At 38.5% G+C, this 23160-nt stretch overlaps 1 protein-coding gene across 1 annotated transcript in view; it reads left to right on the top strand.

Moving 5' to 3' along the window:
• The window catches only part of LOC127979554 (collagen alpha-1(XXV) chain), a gene marked incomplete at both ends in the record, with an annotated part of 41797 nt that extends 20119 nt beyond the window's left edge, over window positions 1-21678 (top strand). The window contains 3 exon segments of the mRNA XM_052585087.1: window positions 17507-17587; window positions 17679-17741; window positions 21628-21678. Coding sequence (XP_052441047.1) covers window positions 17507-17587; window positions 17679-17741; window positions 21628-21678 — 195 coding nt within the window.
• Between the last annotated feature and the right edge of the window lie 1482 nt (window positions 21679-23160).

Below are 23160 nucleotides of genomic sequence, written 5' to 3'. Positions count from 1 at the left end.
AAGTCTGGACAAGTTCGACTCGCGCATGCGTAAGGCAGGGAATTTTGTACAACGCCCTCATTTTCTCTTTACTATACACACTCGGTTCTCTGGCTGTGTCCAAATTCAGGGTCTACATCCTTCGGAGGACGCATTTGAAGGATGTTACGTCACAGCGCCGCGACGAAGGCTGTCCAAATTCGTAGGATCCTTCAAATGCGGCCCACAAATGCGTCCTCCTTTTCCCCGAATTCGAAGGATGGGTGTGATGGATCCTTTCGCGTCCTACCTATCCCATAATTCTTTTCGGCAGGACGAAGCGAGCGGTAGCGGAGTGGGGGAGGAGTATTATTTTCGATGTTTTTTAAAAACTGGCTTTTCAAAAAGATATATTTTCAGTGGTTTTCTAGTTAGGCATTTTGTTTTAGCGTTAAGCATTTTTTTTTTACATGTGTACGTGTATATGTAAAAAAAAAGCGTTTACTTTTGTAAACTAGCTTCTTCCTTACTGCCTGTGTGAATATCCCCTTACACACAGCTTATTTGTTAGTGATTGAAGCTGTTTTAACGCTTCTAAGGACGAAAGAGCAGACAGAAGTGTTTATAAAGCTCCGGGGAGAGAACGATGAGCTCTTCACCGGCGTCTTGCTTGGCGCTGTCACGGTTGCTAGGCGACAGGATATGAGCAACGGTTAAGGGAGGGAACTGAAAGAAGGGTAGGCTGTCCAAATTCACAAACACCGACTTCCGGTTTTTGCGGTCGTCGGAGGACCCATCCTCCTTCAACCGGGTAGGAAGGATCCTAAGGAGGATGCAGACCCTGAATTTGGACACAGCTTCTATCAGGTAAGTGTAGATGTCAGGCCACTCAATCGGAGGTAATCCTGTCAGATCGTCCATCCAATGAGTGATTGTGTACGGGTTGACCAATCTGGTTCCGTCCGTTAAAGTTAACTTTTTCAAATAATTATCGCGGTCCCGGACAGTGAGTGACCTTAAATATTCAGATAAAGCAGATATATTCAGATTTTTTCCAGCCATTGTTAAAAAAACAAGCTAAGAAAACTTGGTAGCTACCGTTTGTTCAAGTTTTTGAGGGGAATCTTTCTGCCTCCAGCTAAGCCCCGCCCACACAAATACGTCACATTGTTTACCAACTGTAAAAGGGTCTATATATAACTGGATTGTTCATCGCGTTCTAAACATAGACAGTAAAGAAAGTTCTAAACTGCCAACAGGCAGTGAAGCCACCGGAAGTGTTCGATCCGCCATCTTACTAATCCCTACCAGCAGAGAGCACCTTTGAGTTACATTCAAACCGCTGTCCTAAAATATCTCGATTAGAAGCTGATCAGTCAAACGGGACTCATTTTTATGTTATGTGTAATAAAGTAATGTTTACTTCAGATGTTATCTGCAGTGTTTACGGTCTTTTGGGAAAGGATAAGCGATATATTTAAATCGTGTTGGTGGGTGTGTCTGCTGCGCACTGACGACACAGGTAACTGATCAAACACAAAAATGGCTTATTTCTTTATGAACAAAGTTATTCAGGAATTATTAAACGAACGTATTAGTATCAGAAATGGATTTTAATATATTAAAATGAATTATAAAATTATGTTTCTCTATAATGAAATATATATATATATATATATATATACTATCTGGGAAATAAAGCTTTTAAATCTGTACTGTATATAGTCAGTTATTTATCTGAATAAATTCAGATTTCAGAACGAACACTTTGTAGTTTGTTATAGCCTATGTGTTGAGGTCGTGTCCATCTGATGTTTATCATGTTCATTGATTGCGCCGCACCTGGGCTGTGTTCTATTCAGAGTTATCGACACTGTGCCCTATTCTTTCAGAAGATTTCACCATCCACTTTGAGTGATTTAAAAGACTTAAAGTTGTGGTTTAAGTTTATCACATAAATCGCCTTTTTATTATTATTACAAATTCAGTTTGAAACTATATAACAGCGTGGCCCTCGCAATTATTCTCCCTTCGAAGTGCCCTCTGGAAGCATTAATCTTGCCGATTAGAACGCAGCCATTGTTTCGTTTGTGCGAAGAAATGGTAAATTGGTCAAGTGAGTTATCTTTGTTTAATTTTAATTTAAAAACGTTCCAAAATACATATGTCTCATATAACAATATTGGTAAAACAGTGTTATAGAGGTTTTCACTTATATAAAATGTTAACACTCAAATTACAGTATTTTTATAGTAAATTAATTTTTAATTTTAAATGAATGTACCTAAATAAAGTAACAAAAAATGTATAAATAAGTGAGGGATTTTGTTGTTTTACTGAATAAGAATATAGAATACTCTCTACAAATGTGTTAGTGTGTGAATACATATATATATAGAGAGAGAGAGAGAGAGAGAATTTTTTTGAATTTTGACAAAACATTTATTTTACAATTCTTATACATTACAACACAATTCCAATATAAATATAACCACAACAATACACATCACATTAGTGATACTTATTGTAGCATACAAGAAAAAATTAACAGATCATCTACAACAGAGCAAACTGCATCATTATAACACCACTGATTTGAAAAAAACGTCAAGTCCTTCATCATCTTATAAAATTTAAAATCAATCCACACTCTTGATTTTATCCAGTTTTTTTTTAAAATAGACACAACTTCACATCCTTCTGATCCTTCAATTTTTTTCTTCCTGCTTAAATATATTGCCATTTTTGCTTCCCCTAAAATGAAGTTTAAAAGTTGACATTTTATTCTTTTTTTTTTGCTACATATCGGTAACCAAGATTAAAACTCTGAACAGTAAAACCTTCATTTAAACTGTTAAACAACAATTTAAGAAAATCAAAAAAATAACCCAACCTTGAACACTCCATAAAACAATGAAAGATTGTCTCCTTTTTTTTACAAAAAGGACACCCATTAGACACATTAGGATTAATAACACTTATAAAAGCATTGACAGCAACTGCCCCATGTAAAATCCTCCATTGAAGATCCCCCACTCCTTTTCCCAAAGGAGGTTTATACAACACTCTTCCATACCGGTTTTATACTCTGATCCAAGCCAAATTTGTCTCTCCAAACAGTGTCTACTCTTCCATTTAACACTTTCTTATTTAAAACTTTAACACAGTTTCGATACAATTTCTTATGGTCAGCCTCGTGAATACTTGAATCTTCCAAGTTCTCCAACATACCCCCATTAGCTCCTTTAAGATCAGGAGAAAAGAAAACTTCAGGAAAAGGATCTTTATTGTTTGGAGAAATTTTCCCTTCCCCATACCTCACAAGTAGAAATTTTTTTCCATCGTAAGTCTCTGTTTTAAAACTTTCAAAAATTTTCTTGCCAATCTTTCCGATTTTAATTTTAGACCAGATGCTACCCCTTGCGAGTTATTTAAGTCAGTCCCTCCCTCAGCTATCAGATCACACAACTTCACCTTTTTTGAGGTACACATTACATTTTCAAACCCAAATGCAATTTCATTGGATACATCCAACCTGGCTCCAAACACAGTCGGTTCTTCTAATAACCAAAACAGAGAAGACCCAGAAACCACTCTTCTCTTTTCAAAAAAGCTCCACACTCTAAAAATCCCCTTATAAAAAGGTGTCAGTCCATTCAGTGGAATTCTGTTAGAATCCATTAAAAACAAACTAAAGTCCAATCCCAGACCTCCAGCTTGTCTTAAAATAGATACAGCAACATTTCTCCAAACCAGATCCTCTGGGCCTGTTAAAAGTCTTTGAATGAACTGTAAACGAAAGGTTGCTCCTCTGCTGACCAGGTGTATCAGTCCTTGTCCCCCTTCCTCTCTAGGAAGATAGAGTACACTCTGCGGTATCCAGTGAAGTTTAGTCCAGAGAAAATCCACTATTACCGTCTGCAGTTTTGCGAGAAGTCTATTTGGCGGCTCAATACAAGCCAAACGATGCCAGAACGTCGAAGCCACCAGATTATTAATAATTGTCACACGTCCTCTAAAAGACATTTTTGGCCACAACCATCTCCATTTTTCCAGACGTCCTTTTGTTTTTTTCCAAAACCCCTTCCCAGTTTTTTTGCCACATTGAATCATCTCCAAAATAAACACCCAAATATTTAAAACCACTTTTCTTCCACTCAAGACCAGCTGGTAGTTTAGGAAGACATCTACCTTCCCATTTTCCTCCTACAATGGCTTCACTCTTACACCAGTTTACTTTAGCTGAAGACAGTTGACCAAACTCATTTAAAATTACCTGTAAAGTGTTTACTTCTTCTTGATTTTTTATCATAACCACAATATCGTCAGCATAAGCTGATAACTTAATCTTACATTCAGATTGCGGTATACTCCACCCATCAATGTTTGCCCTAATCCTTAACAGCAGAGGTTCAATGGCTAAAGCATACAACATGCCAGAAAGTGCACACCCTTGTCTAATACCTCTTGTAATTTTAAAAGGAACACTCAACCCTCCATTAATTTTGAGTATACTCTCAATGTTTGCATACAACACCCCAATCATTTTAATAAAACCTGGGCTGAAACCAAACTCACTCAGAGTCTTCCAGAGGTACTTATGCTCAACCCGGTCAAAAGCTTTTTCTTGGTCTAAGGAAATAAGGCCAAAATCTAAACCCAATGATCCAGAGACGTCCAAAATATCTCAAATTAAATGAATGTTATCAAAGATCGATCTATTGGGAACACAGTATGTCTGGTCTATATGTATGACCCCACCAATCACTTCTCTCAACCTAAACACTAAGGCTTTAGATAAGATTTTTATATCAGAGCATAAGAGTGACACAGGTCGCCAGTTCTTTATGTTTCTGAGGTCTCCTTTTTTCGGTAAAAGGGTGATCACTGCTCTCAGGCAGCTTGTCGGCAGCGACCCTCTAGTCAAGCTGTCATTAATCACCTCCAGAAGATCATCACCCAAAACTGGCCAAAGTGATTTATAAAACTCAACAGGAATTCCAGAGGAGGCTGTTTGACACACACACACACACACACACCACAACGAGCCCGGCACACGCATTAACGTAAACTCCTGCTTAATAATAAAGAGTGACGATGGCGAAGAGATTTGCTTAATGTTATTGTGCACATTTTATCTCACCAAACATTTCTAATGTGCGATCATATTAAGACGTTAGTGTGAGATCTGCCATTTATAAAAATAATAAAACCTATATTTCCGTCAAGACTAGTTTTTGTGGTTGTTTTAATTTAAACGTGTCTGCTTCTATTTTAGCCAATTTATTTTCAATAAACTAAAACAAAAATAATAATAAAAAAAGGAAAATGAATACAGCTCGTTATCAGACTGTAAAATAAAATACGATGAAAAAGTAATGACAACACATTTTAAGGTTGGCTACTTTAACTTATAGAAATAATTGAGGCAATTTAATGCGTTTTTATAGTTTAAATCTGAAATTTTAATACTATTAAACTGAATTTAAAATCTCATGGAATTTTAAGTTTAAACGGGTGAAAATACAACAGTGAATATTAAATAAAGCCTATATAACAGAAGACCTTGATTGCATGTTACCATGAAAGTAACAAAATAATTAATTATTTTTTTTAAATTAACACTTCATGTAAAAAATGGGACAGCAACCTTCAAACACTTTTACGTCGTCCACAATTGAGCAACACGATAGGAAGTTATTGCGCAAGAGTGCACAAGTGAATGTGAAGAGAAATTTTAGGGGGTAGGAGGATTTTTTTATTCTTAAATTTTCATATGCAATGAAAAAAATGGGATAAACATGGAATAAATAAGTAAATAAAATAAATTGATATACAGTATATCCACTTAGCTTACCTGTTGGGTTTACCTCTCTCATTCTGGACACATCCAAATGTTTCCATATTTGTGATGTTGCTATTTGCAGCTAAACTATTATTTATTGGGTAAAATAGGCTTTGTGGTTCACGTGTGTTTCAGTATCGACGGAAAAATATTATAAAGAGCAAAAATATGCCACAGTAGACCGCTGCTCATGCTGAACTGCGCTGTTTACAATTAATATGTGCGCATGAGGCACCAGCGCATAAAACAGCTGAAATATACCATACTCAATTTTTGCTCACACAGAAAAATCAAGAACAATAGCAGTTAATAAGAATTATTGCTGTTAGTGCGGTCTTAACGCTGGACCGTTCTCATTTCGTTCCTCATATGGAACTTGAACAATTTTATTTATTTATTTTTGCAGAGAGTAAACCAGAATATATACATTAGATTACTTTTTGTAATCTAGATTAATCTCACTGTGATCTTGAAATTAATCTAGATTAATCTAGATTAATCTAGATTGAAATGGCTCATTCGAATTCTGCCGACGGCATTCAGAATATGTGTGTTACCCAAATAAAATTGACAAACAGTAAGTCTTTGAGAAGGGGTTTATCAAGCTAGATGGTGCATTAGAAATGTACATCTCCTGTTTCCAAAAAGCATCACAAACTGCTTGAAAAAGCTGTAAACTCATTCCACATTGCACAAGCGGGGACCCGGTGAAGGTTGTACCAGTGGGCCCTGTATGAAATTGTCTAATTTGTATGTTCGTTTATTTTTATTTATTTGTGCTATTTACACAATGTTTAAGTTTTTTTCAAGTTTGTAGGTGTCAAGGTACAGAAACTAAATAATTAAATGTAAAAAAGCACTGGATAGTCTTCAATGTAAAAATTAAATATACAATGAAACCTACATTTATTCAGACACCTTCAACATTTCTCACATTATTACAGTTTGCTATATATATAAAAAAAAAAATATCTGGTGTCTGAATAATTTGGTTTGACTGTTAAAACTACAAAGTAGTCAGGAGCAGTGAGTGGTTTTCATTTTCATTTTCTTGGATTAACATTACAGCAGCCAGTAGCTAAATTAGGCGCGGTCTATATATATATATATATATATATATATATATATATATATATATATATATATATATATATATACCTAGTGATGACTGTATGGAGTAAGACTTTCTTTTACTTTTAAAAGGGAAAAATTTACAAACCAGGTAAATACCCCAGGTAAGGGTATTTTTGGGGCCTGGAGAAGTTTGTCATGCCCTGACATTTGAGCTTTTTTCAGTTTCTAATACACATCTAAATGGCTAAAGTCTAATCTCACTGTAATCAGCACAAACTTGGCTATAATAATATATGAGCAGCTTGTTTGTACATTATTAGCCGCATTTCCACTGTCGGGCCAGTGCGAGCCAGGGCTTAAAGCGGGCCGGGTGGGGCTCATAGCCCCGGGCCAGTAGCACCGAGGCCAGAATAGCGCAGGGTTTCCACAGTGGAGCTTGAAGCACCGCTGCACATCACCAAAACACGCCATTTACACGCCTCTCAGAACAACGTCATGCAACCTCAAAATTTCACCATCAAAGAGAAGTTATCAGAAAACGAAGAAATAAGTCACTGGAACATGTGAGATCACAAAACGAACATGATAAAAGCGGCCATTTGTTTGCATGCTTTGTTATATAGTATTCAAATTCAAAAGCATCAATGTTTTAACTATAGAATACATGATACATTGATCATATTGATTTAATTTATCAAGACTCAAAATTAATCACACATAAATACACTTATTTCTATTTTATTTATTTATTTTTAACGCTCATGAAAATAGCCTGCTTATTCAGTCGAGTCTGTTTCTGTTTATTAGCCACAGTAGCCGTCATATTTAGAATGAATGATAATATCTCTATTTTTATAAAAGCTCCCGAACAAAAAACATTATTAGGCTATATTCTTTTATGATAGGCAACATGAGAAAAACTCTCGAGACGAGGCTTGTGACAGATAATATAAATTACTTAATAAATACACAATTGTGATAGAGAATAAGGAGCTGATGTCTGATTTCTTCAAGCGGTCATATTTTACCATGTTTACTATATGTTTAGCGTGCATAGCTTATAAATATTTCTGCCTTGTATGGTGATTCTAATCCACAGTGGATCAAGTTATTTCAAACACTCGCTGCTGACTGAAAGTGAGTTTTGAGCTCGACTTATTTAAAAAAGTGTTTAATGCTGGTGTTAAAGCTGTTATCTTTCTGAAATGATCCTCAGCGCAGACTATCTATTTTTATAAAAGCTCCCAAACAAAAAACATCATTATATTTTGATGATATGCAACGTGGAGCTAAACTCACGAAACGAGACGACAGATAAACTGTTACTTAATAAATACACAATTTTAATAGAGAATAAGAAGCTGACGTCTGATTTATCCAAGCGGTCATATTTACCATGTTTACTATGGTAACGTTAATGATTAGCGTGCATAGTCTTACATCGCTTATAAATATTTCTGCCTTGTTTAGTGATTATAATCCACATTGGATCAAGTTATTTCAAACACTTGCTGCTAACTAAGAGTTTTGAGCTCAACTTATTTTAAAACGTCTTTAATGCTGGTGTTAAAGCTGTTATCTTTCTGAAATGATCCGCGCTGACGCTCTCTAGACACGGAGATAAAAAGTTATGTGTGGTTAGTGAAAAACTAAAAATGTTAAAACACTTGAATAAGGCAATAAAACGCATATAGAACAATAGTTCCCTGGGATTTTTGAGAACTGGAGCTTGTAGCCTAGAATTTTTATTTCAAAATTATGTGAAAATCATCTTGTTTACTCACTTACAGAAAACAATATATTGATTTAAATTTTCAAAGACCCTTTTGTTGTTAAAAGTCATATGCGAGTAGGCTTCAACTGTCATGAATATCATTGTGATTTACACCTGAGAAGACAAAGGCCTGTGTAATGAGCTGCATAATGAGCCATTCTGTCAGCTGTGTGTCTGAGAGGGAGGAGTTACAAGAAAGAATGTGAGGACAAAATAAATCTATATCATTTTATGTTTGTAGTTTATTTAGAATATATTTAATTATCCCACAAAATAATTGAATATCCACTTGGGAGTGCAGTTAAACAGTTTATTACTGTAACGACCGAACACAGGAAGCGAGAGATCCAGTAGCAGTGTAAATAATGGGGTAATCCAGAAATCGTAATCCAAGAACTGGCAAGAGGTCATAACACAGAAACAATCCAGAAACAAGAAAATCAAGAAACTAGAAAACACAAGGGAATGCGAGAAAACCGGGTGACGGAAAACAAGGACTCCATGAAACAGAATGAGACAGGCTGGTATAAATGGACAGGTGATGACGATGAAAGTGAAGACAGCTGGGTGCAATTAACATCTGTGCAATTTACCGTGATGAAGGGACAAGGCTTTGTGGGAAATGTAGTGCAATGCAGTGGGGTGCCTATGGGGAACTGAGACTACTAGTGCACACCCAGGGAAACACAGACCAGACACTGTGACATTACCCCCTCCTCAGGAGGGAGGTGGACTGGCGGAGGACCAGGGGGAAGGACGGAGGGCCAGATCAATAGAGGGAAACGGAGAGAAAAAAAAAAACAACAAAACAAAAAGGCCAGGAGGGAACAGAAAATTCAGGGGCCCAAGGCAGAGCCAACAGGGCAGGAATCCAGGGTGGAGCAGGTGGAACTGGAGCCGTGCAGTCGAGACAGAAGCCCACCAGGGCGGCGCAGAAGACCACCACAGCCGTGCGGTCAATACAGAAGCTCACTAGGGTGGCGCAGAAGACCACCACAGCCGTGGGGTCGAGACAGAAGCCCACCAGGGCGGGGCAGAAGACCACCACAGCCGTGCAGTTGAGACAGAAGCCCACCAGGGCGGTGCAGAAGACCACCACAGTGGGATCGATGGCACAGGAGAGCAAGTCTGGTTAGGCAAGCCTGAAATAGAGAACATGAACAGGTTAAGGTTGGCCTCCATTGCCCTGAGGAGATGGTCTCCATGGCCATGACAGGGCAGGCGGTGAGTTCCTGGATTGCCTCCATGGCCATGACAGGATAAGTCAAGCACTCAGGAAGTTCGGCTGAGATGTGACGAAGCTCTGGAAGTTTCGCAGAAATGTGAAGAAACTCTGGTAGTTCCGCAAAGATGTGAAGAAGCTCTGGTAGTTCCGCAGAGACGTGGAGAGGCTCTGGTAATTCAGCAGAGACGTGGACAGGCTCTGGTAGTTCAGCAGAGATATGGTGAGGCTCTGGTAGTTCAGCAGAGATGTGAAGAAGCTCTGGTAGTTCAGCAGAGACGTGGAGAAGCTCTGGTAGTTCAGCAGAGACGTGAAGGGGCTCTGGTAGTATAGCAGAGATGTGAAGAAGTTCTGGTAGATCCGTGGTGATTTGACTGGGTTCAGGAATATCAATGGTGACTTGACTTTGCTCATTAAGATCAACGGTAAGTTGACTTGCTCATGGAGATCAAAAGTGACATGCCTATGCTTAAAAAAAAACTTCTGAGGTCTAACTGTGGTAGTGCCTGACTCATGAGTGTAAACGGTGACTTGACCTGACTCGACTCTGGAGGGTCAACGGCGACCTGACTCGACTCTGGAGGGTCACCTGTGGCTGCCTACCGCAGCCATGTTCCAGAACATTTGCGCCAAGCCACCCACCTCATTCCCCTTCTCGCCCTCCACTCCTCCACACTGGCTCGGCAACTGATACGAAGTCCCACACCGCTGGATCTGGGCATGATGGAGTCCTTCTGTAACGATTGATCACAGGAAACAAGAGATCCAATAGCAGTGTGTTTTTTTATGAGAGGCTTAACTGCCAGTTTGAAGGTTTTGGGGACATATCCTAATGACAGTGAGGAATTTCTAATAGTCAGAAGATAATCTATGACTTTGGGAAGCACCTCTTTTAGGAGCTTAGATGGAATAGGGTCTAACATACAAAATGTTATCTTCTCTTCTTAATCCGCCTCCACCTCCTCCTTCAATTGACTCTTACAGCTGACTTTGCAGTTTCTTCACAAATAAGACAAGAACCATCAGTGACCAATTCTGCAGACTGAGGATAACTTCACAATGACTAATGCACACTCTCTCTCCTCCTTCTCTCCACTCTCAGAGACGGACGTTTCCAAACTTTTCCTGTCCAATCATCCTACTACTTGTACACTTGATCCAATCCCCACTCACCTCCTTCAAGCAATTTCTTCTTCAGACATACCTTCATTTACTCAAATTATCAACTCCTCTCTTCAATCTGAAACAGTTCCCTAACCATTTAAACAGGCTTGGGTAAGCCCACTGCTTAAGAAACCATCTCTAAATACAACACTTCTAGAAAACTACAGACCGGTTTCCCTTCTTCCATTCATTTCAAAGACACTTGAGCGAGCTGTGTTTAACCAGCTCTCTGTTCCTTGTACAGAACAACCTCCTGGACAGCAACCAATCTGGCTTCAAAAGCAGCCCCTCAACTGAGACTGTCCTGCTCTCGGTTACTGAAGCCCTGCTACCGCCAAAAGCAGCTTTAAAATCTTCAGTACTCATCTTGCTGGAGCTGTCTGCTGCTTTTGACACAGGTAACCACCAGATTCTCCTGTCCACCCTCAGAAAGATGGGCGTCTATGGAACGGCACTCCTGTGGTTTAAGTCATACCTCTCTGATAGATCCTTCAAGGGTGCCTTGGAGTGGTGAAGTTTCTAAATCACAACAACTTGCTACTGGGGTTCCTCAAGGCTCAGTACTTGGATCACTTCTCTTTTTCATCTACATGACGTCATTAGGATCTGTCATTCAGAAGCACGGCTTTTCTTATCACTGCTATGCTGATGACACTCAACTCTACTTCTCATTCCAACCAGATGACCTGATGGTAGTTGCTTGCAGTTTAGCCTGTCTGTGTGAGATGTCTAGCTGGATGAATGACCATCACCTTCAGCTCAACCTTACTAAGACAGAACTGCTGGTGGTTCCAGCTAACCCATCGTTTCATCACAACTTCTCTATACATCTGGGTTTGTCAACCATAACTGCTTCCAGGACAGCCTGAAACCTAGGAGTTGTGATGGACCATCAGTTAAGCTTCACAGACCATATTGCTACAATGACCCGGTCCTGCGGATTTGCCTTATACAACATTAGGAAGATTAGACCTGCTCTCTTGGCCAAAAACTAGCTTACGTTACTCCTCTCCTCATCAGGTTACACTGGCTAGTAGCCGCTCGCATTAAAAAATTCAAGGTACTGATGCTTGCCTACAAGACCACCACTAGCTCGGCACCAACGTACCTAAACTCACTAGTTCAATCTTATGTGCTGTAAGGGAAACAGGTCAATTTAGCTCAAATTGAATCATTTAAGATTTTAAAGGGAATTTGAACAGAAACACTGTTTCACGGCTGATCACTGAGATGCCCTGCGATTCACTGAATGAGCCATTTAACATAAAATCTGCACTGGATATTAATTTACAAAGTATTGTGAAAACACTATTAATTAGCACAGTAACAAGATCGGCAGTTTAAGACATTAACTTGTAAGCACAAAACACAAGATACTTTTCTTTTCAATATGAATAAGGCTTTATTAGATAAATCTATATAAACTAATACTAACACATAAGAACACACACTCACACATTCACACAAGTTGTATGAGTTTAAGAGAATGAAAATGTGAAATCCCAAGTTTACAGCAGTAAGTGAAATTGCATAGACATGAATGACCATCAATCACTTAATTAACCCTCACATTGAGTTCCTTAATGAGGTTAAAATTATATTAGATACACCAGTACAGATGTAAGACTGGAGGAACTTGCGTTGCCTGTGTAAAGGGGTTCCCTTTGTTGTAGTTGAAAAGGGGGTTTCCCGAGGTTGCTGTTTGGCTGGAATTTCAGTAGGTGTTGAAGTGACGTCTTGGGAAACCCGTGGTTCAGAATTGGCTGAAGATGTAGAGATGTGGGCTGGCTGAAGTTCAAAGGGCACTCGAAGTCAGACTCAGAGACATGGCATTACAAAACTTAACTCAGAACAAGGAACTTTCAAACGGAAAAGAAAAGAAACTAAAGTAAAAGAACAGAAGTAAAGTTTGACAAGAGTATGGTGGTGTTACTTCTCATCGGGGCTAAGTAGCAGCAGGCATGCTGGCCGAAGCGTGCTGGAACCACACTCAAAGAATGCTAAAACTGATGACTAAAAGCATGGCTAAGAGCAAAAGCTAAAAGCAGGCATGACTGATAGCAAAAGTTAAGAAGCAAACGCTAAATGCAAAATTTTATGGTGTCCTGAGTATTTAAACTGGCCTTTTGGCCACACCTCAAATGTAGTCTTGACCAATTTGATATTGTCTTTGTTGGGGGTATCATAAATCATATGTTATCTTATCAAGCACGTGGTCTGAATTTTCCCGCTCTTGCAGGGTATCATTTTGGACGTGATTCCTATAACAAGAATATGATAAATTTGACAAATAACTGATGGTCAAAAACGTTTCAAGCAAACTGATTCAAACACATACATACAAAACATGAATATGAATCCTTAAGCTATCCAATAGTTATTAAAAGACATATGCAATAAGTGATTATACACATGGTAGTCAAATGTTTGGGTTACATATAAATGAATATGGAGTTAAGCAATGGACTGATATTACTGATATGGGAAGTCGTGGCCTAATGGTTAAAGAGTCGGACTTCCAATCGAAAGGTTGTGAGTTCGAGTCCCGGGCTGGCAGGAATTGTGGGTGGGGGGGAGTGCATGTACAGTTCTCTCTCCACCTTCAATACCACGACTTAGGTGCCCTTGAGCAAGGCATTGAACCCCCAGCTGCTCCCCGGGCGCTGCAGCATAAATGGCTGCCCACTGCTACGGGTGTGTGTTCACAGTGTGTGTGTGTTCACTTCGGATGGGTTCACTTCGGATGGGTTAAATGCAGAGCACAAATTCTGAGTATGGGTCACCATACTTGGCTGAATGTCACGTCACTTTCACTTATTAATTTAGAAGTCTTTTTTGAGTTCATTTTGGTGCATCTACATCTATAAAAGACAGTTCCTGTGCCATTCTCGGACATAAGGATATTCTGTGGAGACCAGAGGTTAAATTTAAATTTCAGTCTGGTTCTTCTAGTTGGGTGCATTCAATCCAAAGATCTTGAATACTCTCATGGGTTTACATGTGATGGTCAGGCTGTGCATCTCTTTGACCATCAATTTTGATTAATTGACCAAAAAATGGACAGTCTCTTTTTTTATTGAAATTGTCAATAATTGTTCTAATGGTGTTAATGTTGAAATATTTTCTGTGAAAGAGTTGGTTATAGGATTTGCTTCTGACTTGTGGCACTAGGAATTGATTTGCAACATACTGTTGCCTTTTTTGAGGAATTCGGCTCCTCATGTTTCAACTATGGTCCTGTTCGAATCTTTTATTTGTCTGGTTCGGGTCTGATATGCTACAGTGGCCTCCAGAAGTTTGCACTCTGCAAGTGAACGACGCCTTGTGGGGCCTTTTGCTGGACTGTATTCGAACAGCTGAGTCTTTACTCATTTTCAAAAAACAAACTCATCTTTTTCACCAGCACTTAACCAACTAATACTAGCACTTACCTTACCTTTTCTTTTCTTGTCTATCATTTTCTTTAAAAAAAACCTTGCTATGTGTTCTGTACTAGACTAACTGAGACTTGTCATGGCACTTGTATACTGTTGTTCTCTTGTTGGTCCGATTGCTTCTATTGTTCTCATTTGTAAGTCGCTTTGAATAAAAGCGTCTGCTAAATGATTAAATGTAGATGTAAATGTTGTTGGTTTAGATGGTTTAACAAGTTTATACAATTATTCCTCTCCTATGGTAGAGAATCAGTGGAACTGTTCCTCAAGGGATCTATAGTGCACTGTCTGATGTGATACTACAGCTGGCGGCTGGATGCTTACAATTTTATCTGTAATAGTATTTATCTTGTAGTAAAGTGGTTCATAGAGTCATTACTTCTGTGCTGTTGGGAAATGTCAACACCTGTTGATGCTTTATTTTTTGTTAATGTATCCACTGTATTGAATAAATAAATCAGATCTAGCAGTTTTTTATGCTTTTCTGTAGGATTGTGTACTTTCCCGCCAAGCAATACAAAATACCTCTAGTTTTGTTTTCCTCCAGCTGTGCTCCATTTTCCGGGCTGCTCTCTTTAGGGTGTGAATGTGCTCATTATACCACAATGTCAGACTGTTTTCCTTAAAGGAACACTCCACCGTTTTTTGAAATAGGGCTTATTCACATTATTTCCTACATTTAGATAGGTGGGCAAATGCATTTTTGTGTCAGTGCATGCATTGTTTTAGTTTGACTGGGTCGGCGTTAGCTTAGCTTAGCACAATGAATGGAATCCTTTGTTGCCAGCTAGCATGGCCTGAGTAAAAGTGATCAAAAAATAAAAAAAAAACCCACCTAAATACTTCTTGTGGCCTGCGTATTCACAACGAGTACAAATAGTGATCCAGATTAACACTAGGCGATTTCCTAGGCAGATATTGACTTGGGACTATATTATGGGGAAGCACAGGTGAAGCACTGCTGCTTAGGCGAAGCACTGCTACTTCGGCGCAGAGATATCACGCAACACATGAAATCCCATGACTTCCGTCAACATACCAGCGTGCAACGCGTCAAAAAAACAGAAGAAGAAGAACATACCGGCGTGACCTGCACCGAGTGTCTTCGCTTTTGGATTATGTATTTTGAGAAGTTACAGCAAACATAGTTATTACCTGCATGGCAAAAGGTTGTGAGAACAAGCAAAGGACATACATGAATGTAATGTTTCACAGAGTTCCATCTAATGTGGAACTGAGAAATAAATGGCTAGCAGCTCTGGAGATCCGTAGTTCAACGCCTCTCAACAAAATAAAGCAGTATCATGTTTGCGATGAACATTTTGCACCAGAGGACTACTTTGAAAAAATGGAATATGGGTCCAGAAAGACGGTACTACGTCTGAAAGATACGGCAGTCCCATCTATTTTCAAAGCACAGGAAGAACAATGTGCACATGTAAGTTGTCTTTTATTTCTCTTCCTTATGTTAATCTGTGTTTTTATTCGGATGTAAAATAGATGCTGCACTAGACTACGGATAGACTAGACTACTATCTAGACTACGAACCTGTAAAATGAAATGACTGAGGGGTAAGTTAGCTAGCTATATTTCTCAGTATAACTACTAGAGAGGAGAAGGCTACTAGCATTTTGACCAAAGGAGGTAGCAGAACGGTCTTCACTCTATTTCCGTCAGCATAGATTGGCATATTCCCCCACATTCACACCCCCAGTTCATGTTGGCTCTCATCCTCACGTCCTCAGGCTGTTGAGCGATCGCAACCTCCTCCTCCTGTCGTTCTATTTCCAAAGCACGCAGCTCGTCTTCTGTAAACTCTGGTTCAAATAGGTATGGTTCTGTTTCTTGACTGTCTGAGAAGTCACCCTCTTCTTCTCTCTCAAAATCAGTCATGTTCATCGCCATTCGTGTACTGTAAGGAAAATAGCCAGGCAGCTACTATTCACGCCGGTATGTTGACGGAAGTCGTGGGATTTCATGTGTTGCGTGATATCTCTGCGCCGAAGTAGCAGTGCTTCGCCTAAGCAGCAGTGCTTCGCCTGTGCTTCCCCGTAATATAGTCCCAAGTCAATATCTGCCTAGGAAATCGCCTAGTGTTAATCTGGATCACTATTTGTACTCGTTGTGAATACGCAGGCCACGAGAAGTAATTAGGTGTTTTTTTTTTATTTTTTGATCACTTTTACTCAGGCCATGCTAGCTGGCAACAAAGGATTCCATTCATTGTGCTAAGCTAAGCTAACGCCGACCCAGTCAAACTAAAACAATGCATGCACTGACACAAAAATGCATTTGCCCACCTATCTAAATGTAGGAAATAATGTGAATAAGCCCTATTTCAAAAAACGGTGGAGTGTTCCTTTAATGTTGCTTAAGTGTAAAGGAGCAACTGTATCTAAATAGTATGATGCATTTCACAATCACATAATGCACATTATTTTTTGAGGAATAAAGAGTAGATCATTTTGATACCAAGAAAGAAACTTCTAACATCTAGAAGATATTAAACAAGAGATACATTCATACACCTAAATATTAGCATTTAGAGCTAAACTAATAGCTATAAACATTGTAACTAAATTAATATAATAGGGAAGCATACAGACAACACATGCATATACCAGATACATTTGTAACTGATTGATTATAGTCTAAATAAGGAAAATGCCTTTTAGGCTGTCTAAGACATAAAGCCCAAACTTTCATAAATTGTCCTAAACAAATGCTACAAGCTGTAGCAGTTCAGTCCACCTATTCTATGAGATAAGTGAGACTAGTCGGTATCCACTGACAACCCATTTAAAAGTCTAATGACTGAGGGGAAGAAGGGGTTCCTTAGTCTGTAAATCCTGCATTTTATGCTCCTGTACCCCTGTCCTGAGTGTAGGAGTGTGAAGAGTCCGTGTTGTGGGTGGGTGGGGTACTTATGGATGGAGGCAGCTCTCCTGTGGACTCTGCAGTGGAAAACCACATCTAACCATACATTAAATTATTTAATCCTATGTCACATTTAATATAATCCACATGTTCTCAGGGTCACAAAGGTTCAAAGGGGGACATGGGAATCCCTGGAATATCAGGAGTAAAGGGATCAATGGGTCTGCCTGGATTACAGGTAAAATGTATTTTATGCTTGTGGAATTTCACATAATGCACAATGCTTGTTACTGTTTAAGTCATATGGTTACTTGGTCATGTGTCCACAGGGTGGGAATGGTCTGAAAGGAGACAAAGGAGACATTGGCTTGCCAGGCCCTCAGGGACCCTCGGTAAGTAAAGCCAAAAGAAATGTGAATTAAGAATGTGTGTGTGCACTTACAGTCAACAACAGATGTAGAAAACTGGGAGTAATCTTTGTTAGAGTGGTAGCTTGCATGATGTCAGTACTGTTACATACCCCTTTTAAAGTCTAGGGGAAATAATAACAATAATAATGGTAGGAGAATGAGAGAACTACCATCTTCAGGTCCCAGGCTAGACACAAAATGCTCATGGACACCAGATTTAAAATAAAACAAAATATTTAATTAAACTGTGGGATGTAAATAAACAAAAGCTTTAGGATTGGAAAGGCCAAAACACCAAGCAAAAGAGCATTCTTACTACAGCGTCTTTAAGGTATGTATACACGCATAGAGGTGCATCTAAATAAAATTAGAATACCATGAAAACTATTTAAAAAAAGAGTGAAACATTTAAATATATTAGATCACTGCTGCTGAGACACTATTGAGCCTTCAGCTTGTATGTATTGTTGGATAAACTGTTTCTCATCATTCTCTTGAAAATATCCCATAGATTCTAAATGGGTTCAGGTCAGGCATCTTGGCTGGCCAATCAAGAAAACAATAGTAATATCAGGATCAGCAAACCACTTGGAAGTGGTTTTGGCACTGAAATCAGTTGCTAAATTCCTACTGTAAAAGGAAATCATCATTTCCATAAAGCTTTTCAGCAGATGGAAGTATAAAGTACACCAAAATCACCTGGTAGACAACTGGATTGACCTTGGACTTGATAATACACAATGGACCAACACCAGCAGACAACAATAACAATGGGCGGAGAATGAGAGAACTTCCATCTCCAGGTCCCAGGCTAGACACAAAATGCTCAGTGACACCAGATTTAAAATGATGCCCTCTTAGATTTTTATTAAGATTCTTCTATTATCAATTGGAACCCACAATAATATTTAAACTATTACTAAGCTTAATATATATAAACTATTAGTAAGCTTAATATATATAAAACCATAATTTATTGGGTACTTTCAAATGGGAGGTGGCTGTTCCGAACTCTCACCCCTTAATTTCAACTTCATTTTTGCATTGTTGTTTTTAAAATTATCTTTTTGATTCTTTTAAAAAGTGAAGCTCAGAAAGATATACATATTGTAATATTTTGTTTTGTAAATTATTAAACTTTATGTAAAAATGTGTTCCACAAATTTTAATGTTGCTACCGTTTTAGTCTATTTAGTCTGAGACTGATTTTAAACCATATTTAATTAATGATTAGGAAATATTCCTGTGTCCCCCTCTCTCAAATAAGCAAGGTGTAAGTAGATAGGTCTCCTCATTTTGAGGTAAATGTTCAAAAGTCTGAAAAATCTGTCTGTTTAAAGAACATCACTACTGAACACGTTTTTTGTGCAATTAAGCACACTTTTTGGGAGTTATTCCTTAACATTTAGTTTTTATGTGTATACCACTTTTCAAAACTGTGCTAGCTATATGTGCTGATTAGCATCAGGATAGGTTAAAACTACATAAACAGTCACTTCTGAAACATGTCATAAATTGTTTTGGTAGTGACAAATGGGAAAACATAAGCTTCATATTTGGTTGTGCAAAAACGGTTGTGCAATTATTTTGTATTTTAGTATGTTTTAGTATGTGAGTTAAAATTCTGTAATGTGATGTGGTTGCTAACAAAGCATTACTATCACTACTGAAAATGTGCTGTCACTACCGAAACATGGGGTGTTTTGTCAAAAATAAATTATACTGAAATATTAACTAAGATATCATAGATTTTGCTTCAGTGTTTATTTAAGCTAATGAATCCCGAATCATTAACTGATCCTTCAATGAATCATTATGGTCAACATTTTGCCTGTTACAAAGATAAATTAGGTTCAAAATACAACATAAATTACACTTAAAATATATTTAAAGAATAATATAATTAATAATAAATAATAAATATATATATATTGGATTAAAACCTTTCTGAAAATACAATATGAGATTTAAATGCACAATTACCATAAATTTGTACCTTGGATATCATACAGTTTGCAGATATATAAACTTCTGTTCAGAAGTTTACGTTACCCAGCTATTAATTCAATGAGTTCCTTTCTGGAGAATCAGTAATTTTTTCACCTTTTGTAATAGTTGTGTATATGAGTCCCTTAGTTGTCCTCAGTGTGAATATATGGATTTCAAAATCATACAGTCACTTTTGGAAAGGGTTCAGATAAACAGAGGATGCTGGAAAACCAAAGAATGTGCAAGAGCTGGAGGATTTTTCTAAGGAATAGCAAAGTGAAAGTGATGACATTTGCCAAGTATGGCAAACCATACTCGGAATTGGTGCTCTGCATTTAACCCAGCAGCAGTCCAGTCCTTTTTGAAGCGAGACGCTTCTGAAGCTGTCTGTTATTCAAGAGTGGCTTGACACAAGGAATTCGACAGCTGAAACCCATGTTTTGCATACGTCTGTACATAGTGGTTCTTGAAGCACTGACACCAGCTGCAGTCCACTCTTTGTGAATCTCCACCACATTTTTGAATGGGTTTTGTTTCACATTCCTCTCCAGGGTGCGGTTATCCCTATTGCTTGTACATTTTTTTTCTATCACATCTTTTCCGTCCCTTCACCTCTCTATTAATGTGCTTGAACACAGAGCTCTGTGAACAGCCAGCCTCTTTTTTACAATGACCTTTTGTGTCTTGCCCTTCTTGTGCAAGGTGTCAATGGTCGTCTTTTGGACAACTGTCAATTCAGCAGTCTTCCCCATGTTTGTGTAGCCTACAGAACTAGACTGAGAGACCATTTAAAGGCTTTGCAGGTTTTTTTAGTTAATTAGCTGATTAGAGTGTGGCACCAGGTGTCTTCAATATCGAACCTTTTCACAATATTAAAATTTTCTGAGATACTGAATTTGGGAAAAAGTTAAAAGAAATAAACATTTGAAATATATCTGTCTGCGTGTAATGGATAAATATAATATACACGTTTCACTTTTTGAATGGAATTAGTGAAATAAATCAACTTTTTGATGATATTCTAATTATATGACCAGCACCTGTATATCCAGCGCCCGGGGAGCAACTGGGCATCCAGTACCTTGCTCAAGGGCACTTCAGCCATAGGTATTGAGGCTGGAAGGGAGCGCTGTTCATTCACTCCCTTCCACCTACAACTCCTGCCAGCACCGAGACTCGAACCTGCGACCTTCAGGTTACTTGTCCAGCTCTCTAACCATTAGGCCACAGCTGCCCTTCAGTTGAGCTGCCCAGGCAGTTGAACTGCTCAAGACCAACGAGGGACTCATGAACAACTATCACAAAATATAGAAACAGTCGCGGATCATCCAGGAAACAACACATGGTATTAAGATTCAAGGGTATGTAAACTTTTCAATGGGGTCATTTTGATAAAGTCAGTTATTATTTTGTCTTGTGGAGTATATGTAAACATCTATCATGTGAAATAGCTTATTCATGACAGTACTAAATGAAAAATTACACACAATTTTCATGATCCCTCTAATTTTGTTTAAATTATTAACAATTCACACATACCACATGTAAAATTATGAGCACAACTGTATGTTTGTTTTTGTGAATAGTGGGGGCATCCAATAGGCGTAATGGTTTTTATACTGTAGAAACTGTATATACACCTAACCCTAACCCTCACAGGAAACTTTGTGCATTTTTACTTTCTCAAAAAAACTCATTTTGTATGGTTTATAAGCGTTTTGAAAAATGGGGACATGGGTTATGTCCATAAGTCACCCTCTCCTTGTAATACCTGTTTCATACCCATGTCATTATAAAAAGTTGTGTCCTGATATGTCATAAAAACACACCCACACTTATATATTCCATTTTCAGTTTTCAATTTTGCTCACATTAACAGATTATTGGGCCCCCTGGAGCACCTGGTCCACATGGACCACCTGGCCCTATGGTGAGTTAAAAATGCACAACGGAAATGGCATAAGATATTAACACTTTTTTTTTTAATAGTCTTGAATTAAGATATTTTTCTTGCCCCACGAACACACACACACATCAATAAATACAGTGTGATTTATGCTTGAAACAAAAACCCTTGATACATACTCGGTTAATACGAAGATGAGGGGTTTTGAAGGAGTTTATTCTGTTATAACAACCAACTAGTTGTATATTGTCTCACTTTTTAAATGACTTCTAGACACATATAGGACGTGTGAAAAAACTCCAATCCTATTGGTCCACATAGCCTGTGATATCTTAGGAAGGTCAACATGTCACCAACTTAGTTGTTTAAAGGAGACGTGAAACAGGCAGACTGAAGGAAAGACACGTTACATGCTTTACTCAAAACGTTCCCCTTCAAGGAAACTCATGGGGAACAAAATTCCAGCTATAACATAAAGAGAAATGTGCCTGTCCACCAGGTGAGAGAGCACCAAAGAAGTGACAGACATACACCTAACCTTTTCTCAGAAAGTGGCCAAGCCACTTCACCTCGGGCTGCTCACATAACCTGGCAGAAATGGGGGACCCAATTTCAAATAAAGGGGAACACCCAAACCAAGTTAAAACCAGATAGCTATGCTATGTGACCAATACTAGTCTGGATACACAAGATCACTAAAGAGGCTAACTAGAAAATCTCTAGATATGTGCTCAAAGATATTGCTACTTAAACCCAACTAAGGAGAGTAGCTGCTGAGCTAGAATACGGCTATCCTCAGATATCTATATTCTGTATATCTATATTTTAAGGTACTAAGCAGTAGTTTGCTTGGTGGTACGGAGAGCTACATCTGTAGTGTGGGGCAGCTCTTCAGCCGCCTCAGTAGACAAACCTCCGTCCTTATCCAAATCACTCAGCATGTCAGCCTCTAACCTGTAACACTGCCATGGTGTGAGTCAATTTTTGTTTTATTTTTACGAGAAATGTATTGGTTGTCTCAACCATAACTTTGAAAATCCCTGGAGAAACCAAACCAGAAAACCTTATAACATCAGTTACCGCTCTTTTACTTTGCTCAAATTGAGTTACGGCATTCTGCCTTTTAGCCATGCATCAAAATGACCCCTGCAATTTGCCCTGTCATGCTGTCAGTCAACTTCTGGGCCACATCCTGACTGATGGCAGCCCATTCTTGCATAATCAATCTTGGAGTTTGTAAGAGTTTTGGGGTTTTAATTTGTCCACCCACCTCTTGAGAATTGACCGCAAGATCTCAATGGGATTAAGGTTTGGGAGTTTCCTTTATTTTTCCAGAATGTAGATGTTTTGTTCCCCAAGCCACTTAGTTATCACCTTTGCCTTGGAAAAGTCATTGTTCATCACCAAACTGTTCTTGAATGGTTGGGAGAAGTTGCTCTCTGAGGAGGTTTTTTGTACAATTCTTTGTTCTTGGATACGTCCTAAGGCAAAATTGTAGGTGAGCCC

The sequence above is a fragment of the Carassius gibelio genome, chromosome B19 (genome assembly GCF_023724105.1).
Source record: "Carassius gibelio isolate Cgi1373 ecotype wild population from Czech Republic chromosome B19, carGib1.2-hapl.c, whole genome shotgun sequence".
NCBI classification, from domain to species: Eukaryota; Metazoa; Chordata; class Actinopteri; order Cypriniformes; family Cyprinidae; genus Carassius; species Carassius gibelio.
The sequence above is the reverse complement of the archived record's forward strand: the minus strand, read 5'-3'. Positions and strand labels throughout refer to the sequence as shown.